This window comes from Cynoglossus semilaevis, chromosome 14 (genome assembly GCF_000523025.1).
Source record: "Cynoglossus semilaevis isolate Cse_v1.0 chromosome 14, Cse_v1.0, whole genome shotgun sequence".
NCBI classification, from domain to species: Eukaryota; Metazoa; Chordata; class Actinopteri; order Pleuronectiformes; family Cynoglossidae; genus Cynoglossus; species Cynoglossus semilaevis.
Genome location: NC_024320.1, coordinates 3,279,616 through 3,285,726, shown reverse-complemented (window position 1 = coordinate 3,285,726; position 6,111 = coordinate 3,279,616). Strand labels below are relative to the sequence as shown.

At 40.8% G+C, this 6,111-nt stretch overlaps 1 protein-coding gene across 1 annotated transcript; it reads left to right on the top strand.

Annotated features, from left to right (window-relative positions):
• Nucleotides 1–2,801: 2,801 nt before the first annotated feature.
• Nucleotides 2,802–6,089, top strand: ntmt1 (N-terminal Xaa-Pro-Lys N-methyltransferase 1). Its single transcript, XM_008324446.3, has 4 exons — nucleotides 2,802–2,937; nucleotides 3,730–3,889; nucleotides 4,232–4,484; nucleotides 5,053–6,089. Exons 2-4 carry the CDS (start codon nucleotides 3,731–3,733, stop codon nucleotides 5,307–5,309), a joined length of 669 nt encoding a protein of 222 aa, XP_008322668.1. The 5' UTR covers nucleotides 2,802–2,937; nucleotide 3,730; the 3' UTR covers nucleotides 5,310–6,089.
• The last annotated feature ends 22 nt before the right edge of the window (nucleotides 6,090–6,111 follow it).

Genomic DNA, 6,111 nt, shown 5'->3' with positions numbered 1-6,111 from the left:
CTGTCTCTTTGTTTGTCTGTCTCAGACTGTCCTCCGGCCCACTTTCTACACGTCTGTCTCCGCGTGTCTTTCTTTGTGTATGAACGAGTCTTTGTCTGTCTCCGTGTATCTGTTTTGTTTGTTGTTTGTTTCCGTCCGTCCCTCCTTGTGTCTCTGCTGTAGTAGGACTGACATGAGACCCTTGAGACACAAGTTCATCTTAGCGGCTGCTGATGTGTAGTTCTGGTGTCAATTTTGTCTCTTTTCTTGTCTCTGTCTCTCCTACTGCCTCTGACATGTCCCTGCGAGTCTTTGTCCTCATGTCCTCATTTGGAGACAGATCAGCAGTGATGGAGTGGAAGATTCCAGTATTAAGTCTTGCCCACACAAACTTCTGACAAATCCCCAGTCTCTGTCAGCTGTCAATCATGACATGGGTGTGGCTTATCTGCTACGGCTTACTTTAGTAAACCACCAGGGGGTGGTGCAGTGGTGCAGTGGCTGCCTGTTAGCCTTCTGTTGGAATCAAATCCATCTTAAAATCAGCATCAACAGAAAGTGTGGTTCAGTTTAACTTTATGTTTAAATAGTTCATAAATAACAGTATTTTTAATGGTTTTTAAATCACAATTACTGATCGAAGTCTTCCTACTTTGGAAGAAACAAACACTAAGTGATTTGGGAGCTAACTCCAGCTACGTAGACTGCAGTTGATTGGTTAAAAAAAAACAACAACAAAAAACAAGTGTCTTTTGAACCAAACCAATCCCAAGATCCATCGTATGAGGGTGGGGTAACAGTTCTCCGGTCCACCGCGGGGTCACTTTTTACACTAACAACCATTCACACTCAACTATCATCAGTTTGGAGTGAACAACGAACCCACTCCTGCATAGTTTTGATGGGTGTGTGGAAAACAGAGCACCCCACCCCCTCGCCCCACCCCGCCCACAGGACTCAGAACAGAAAGACCATCAGTGGGTATTGAGGATCGATTCGTAAGGCAAGAGCACAAACCACTCCTCCACTGTGTTCCATACCTTTCTTGTTGATTGTGCTTCAGTCCGAGACAGCGCACCTTGCCCCCTTGTGAGGTGGGGAGGTAAATGGGTGAGGTGGGAGACACAAACAAACTGGATGATCACAGTACTTTTCAAAGCCACTGTTGTGGGCGTAAACCACTGGAGCTGTTTCACAGCCGCGTTGACTTAGTTGTTGAATTCAAGAGTCACAGTAAAAACTGGACAAACGTAACGGTCACTGTACTTCCTGATATTGGTGTCCTTTTCGTGTAGAAGTAAAAATCTGTTTTAAGTGGAACCATTTTGTTGGTTGAAAATCCCTTAGCCTTAGCCTTACGTCATTGACACAAACTGACAAAACATGAGAGCAGCACAACAGCAGCGTTTGAGTCCGCTAGCTGAAACACTCAACTTCTTCGTGGAGTTTGGTGTGGCAAAATAAGCAGTTTACAAACATAAAAAAAATGACCAAACAAACTATAAATACAACACCACAACGAAGAAGACCTCCAAATGAACTGGCGCTGCAAAAGTTTGTGCTGCACCAAAGCTCCCCCCACTGGTGACCAACGGTAACAACAGCCGCCCATCACGTCTACAACAGAAATAGAGTTTAAAGATGTTTACAAGGCTGAAAAATATTATTTATGGGCAAGGTTAAGACAAAAAGGTCAGTTGTCGTACGTAATTATGTCAAACATTTTACCATTTTTTTCAGATTTTCTGGATTTCATCATTTAGTTTATGTATAATATTTGATATGTAATCGTCTGGATTTCATCATTTAGTTTATGTATTTGATATGTAATCATGATTAAAACACACGTCATTTTTAAAATCAATTCCACAACGTATTTTAAAGGATTTAAAATAAAATGGTAAACACATTTTTCTGTTATTTATCATGACGCTGTTGTTTTCGTGCGCCAACCGTGAACAGGAGTCTTATACCACACTGCCATCCTATGGTTACTTTACTGAACTGCAATAAACCGTGTGCTGACTTTTGTCTGAATTTTGTTTCCGTGACATTAACTGTTTAAAACACAAAGTGATTTTTATATATGTACCATGTGTATCCTACCCTAGCCCCCTCATTCTTTACAACTCTTAAATTACACAATTCCTTTTGATCCCTTTTTAATTGTTACATATGTAGTCTGACATGCTAAGATAACTCCGCTCATCCCACCACCGTACTTTGTTTTTTCTTTTAGTTTTAAATATTCTTTCAGGTACTTTAGTGCCTGTTGTCTTTTTCCTCCTCGTAAATACTTCCACCCAGATATACACTGTAAACCAGGGGTCGCCGCATACAACCTAGTTAGATGTCAATTGGGTGGAACCAGTACAATCATAACATACGTCCAAGATATTCTGAACATTAAGTGTTTGTATCTTTTTATTTTCAGAATTCCTCCAGCAGGCCAGACTGAACACCCTAAGGGACCGGTTTTGCGCCTGCGGCCCGTATGTTTGACTGCCCTGCAAAACAGTGTACAGTGTACATCCTGATGTATTATACACAGTACGTTCATCAACAATAAAACCTCAACATTTTAAGGTAAAGGCACAAACAAGTTTACGTAGGTCTGGTTCAGTTACTGTTTTTCTATTTACTTAAAACGTTTCTATTTCGATGTCAGTGTTTTATTTAGAACAACAATACATTACCATACTTCCATTATTTACCGCGTTTTCTGTAAAATAACCTTTAGAAAATGTGTCTTTAAAACCATTTTATTTGTGACCACCAGAGATGTGACATGGACTCTCCAGCAGAGGGAGGTGTTATAACCGTTTTTCCTTTGATCCAAATAAGGATATGACGTAGTGTGTGTCTGTAATGGGAACACCGAGGCTCTCGGAGAGCAGAGACACACACCGGGTGATGAGACTCAGGAGGAGGGAGTGGAGGTGACACGTTGGAGAGCAGGTCAGTGTCTATCCAAACGTTATTAAAAGTCACGTACGTAAATTTAAAAATTCTGCGAGAAAGTGCAGCTGCTCTGCTGCTACCATGCTAACTAACCGGCTACAAATACACGTGTGGTGCCTCGTTGTCACCAAGTTAATGCGGTTTTCTACAAACTCTCGAGTTATTTTTAAATTTGTGTGAGCAGATTCGTGATTTGTGAAGTCGCATTCAGAACAAACTGTTTTAGCGACAGCCTCCATTCGAGCTCAATTTCTCACAATAAAAACAACGAGCTATGATGTTTCGCTACAGCTGACTTTCTGATATTGTAGTACTACTGTATACGTTTATAGTAGACACCACGTGATCCGAGTGTCATTCGTTACTTTAATGCAAGTTAATTGCACAAATGTAATAAATGTTGTAGGACAGTGTTTAAACTAAGTTAGGTTTGAGTGAAACGGAATAGCAGGTCCTAATAATTCGTTCAGTTGGATTACAATGTGTGTGTGTGTGTGTGTGTGTGTGTATATGTGTGTGTGTCCTTAAATGGTCACTGACAGCTGACCTGCTGCCAACCAGGCCACATATGTAGATATGACTGCCACTTGATCTCTCTTCCTCCCCTCCCTGTTTTATTTGTGTATATGTGTTGCATTCAAGTACTGCATCAGTGTGGTTTGATAATATATCCTGTTTTTAGATGCCTTCATGGGTTTACTCCAATATGGAATACTTGCTACTTCATTCTTAATTCTTAGAAAGTGTTATTTTATTTGTATTTGATTTTCCCATTCTCTGGACTTACAGGATGGGGGACATAAAACATGACGAAACTAACTTCTACTCCAATGCTGAGGACTACTGGAGGGAGATTCCTGCCACGGTGGATGGAATGCTGGGAGGCTACGGCTCCATCTCCAGCATTGACATCAATGGATCGAAAACATTCCTGAAGAAATTCCTGGGTGTAAGTGAATCCAATCGTACACATGTGCATTTGGGGGTGATATGATAATAAAGCTTCATGGAGTTTTAAAAAAACGCTCCACTCCTTCCAGCCGATGTGGAAAGCACCATGTGATGAGACTGTCTGAACAGCTCGTTGACAACTTTTTAAAAATCAGACCCGGGCTGCTTTCATACCTGATCCTAAATCAGATACATATTTGTGACCTCATTATGAATGCTCACACCCCTGCTTCAAATGTTATCAACGGATGAAACAAGAATGACAGACAGGTGATGGAGACCTGTAGTGTTAAAGTAGCTGTTAGTCATCCCTGTTGTCGTCTTGGGTTTGTCCCTGCAGGAGGGTGAGGGTAAGACAGGCACGAGCTGTGCCCTGGACTGTGGCGCCGGCATTGGGAGGATCACCAAACGTCTTCTTCTGCCGCTGTTCACCACCGTGGACTTGGTAGACGTGACTCAGGAGTTCCTGGACAAAGCCAAGTCCTACCTGGGAGAGGAGGCCAAAAGGGTGGGTCACTACTTCTGCAGTGGCCTGCAGGACTTTGTTCCAGAGGCTGGACGATACGACGTCATCTGGATCCAGTGGGTCATCGGTAGGTCTGTGGTCTAAATCAGGAATTCCAAAAGTTTGGTGCACGAGATAAATGTTTTGGGTTATTTTTAAGTGTAATTTTTCTACACAGTAGAGACATTTAAATAAACATTTTCTTTGTATAAATTAAAATCAAAAGTGGAAATTTTAATTAATAGATAAATGCAGGATATATACAGTATATTTTGTTTTATATACATTTATATATATATCTCACACCAAACATTATATATAATATATATTATATATTATAAATATATAATATAAATATACAGTATGTGTGTATATATACATACATATATGTACATATATACGTATGTATATATATCTACATATATATACATATATACACGTGTACATATACACACATATGTACACATATATATACACATACAGTATATATGTACATATATATATATACACATCATATGTATCATGATTAAACATGCCTTTATAAGAAAGCTGGGTTTTTTTCCAATGTAGGAAATTGGGGGTTTCATCCAGGTTAGAAGTGGGTGCGCGCTGTCCTAAAACATCACCAAGGTTCTGAGGTTTTCTTCTTCTTTTAGGTCACCTGACAGACAGCCACCTAGTTGAGTTCCTGCGGCGTTGTCAGAAAGCCATAAAGCCCAACGGCCTCATTATCATCAAGGACAACGTGTCGTATGAGGGCGTGGTCCCCGACGAGGTGGACAGCAGCGTGTGTCGAGACCTGGCAATAGTTCGTAGTCTGGTGGCCACGGCGGGCCTTCGCATAATCCACGAGGAGCAGCAAGTGGACTTCCCTAAGGAGATTTACCAGGTCCACACACTGGCGCTCAGATAGAGGAAGCAGCAGCTCATGTGACCGGAAGTGGCTTCTCCTTTTCTTCACCATGTTTCTAATGTGAAAATGGCATTTTCCTTTTATTTTATTTTTTTAATTTCTCAAACACACCCACAGTCAGTTACCTGTGGGTGGGTGTTTGTGTGTGATGTGTCACATGACCTCTGCCTATGTCAAAGACAAACCCATGACAATTAGGACAGAGATCTTGTTTGGTTAAAGACCTTAAAGCGACAGTTCAGGTATTTCTGAAACACAGTGTATTATATACAAAATGGCCGCCTCCCTCAAAAGGTCCTCAGAGAAAATGAGAAATTTAACTTCACACTACACAGCCTGTGTGTTTGTGTGTGTTGTGCACCGATGATACAAGTGTTACAACATCATATCAAAATCCTGAACTATTCCTTTAGTACCAAGCACACGACGTTTCTAAAAACTCATATCGAAGACCAGACAGAAAGTGAAACTGATTTCAGTCATTTCATGGCACATTTGGTCGTTTTTACAAGTGTCAACTTTTTAAATGTTTACAGCTCCTCCATACATGATGTGTGTATACATGATGTTTAGTTTTCCACTGGGCACGACATGGACCTGTACAGCACAGAGTTCATCCGTACACATCGTCCAGGCAGTGAAATGTCTGCAGCATCTTCCCACGGGAAAAAACAAGTGCGAAAATGTTCACGATCGATTGAGTTTGTGTGGATTTTACAGATTTACGATACTCGAACTTTTTCCTCCAGTGCGTTTAAAACTAATAGGCAGATGAAAAAAGAAATTAAATAAATTATTTAAT

Bases quoted from the DNA above. Each gene is read 5' to 3' on its own strand.
- ntmt1 (XM_008324446.3), top strand. From the start codon at position 3,731: ATGGGGGACATAAAACATGACGAAACTAACTTCTACTCCAATGCTGAG. The intron at 3,890-4,231 runs GTAAGTGAATCC...TTGTCCCTGCAG, and splicing joins TCCTGAAGAAATTCCTGGGT to GAGGGTGAGGGTAAGACAGG. The intron at 4,485-5,052 runs GTAGGTCTGTGG...TTCTTCTTTTAG, and splicing joins CTGGATCCAGTGGGTCATCG to GTCACCTGACAGACAGCCAC.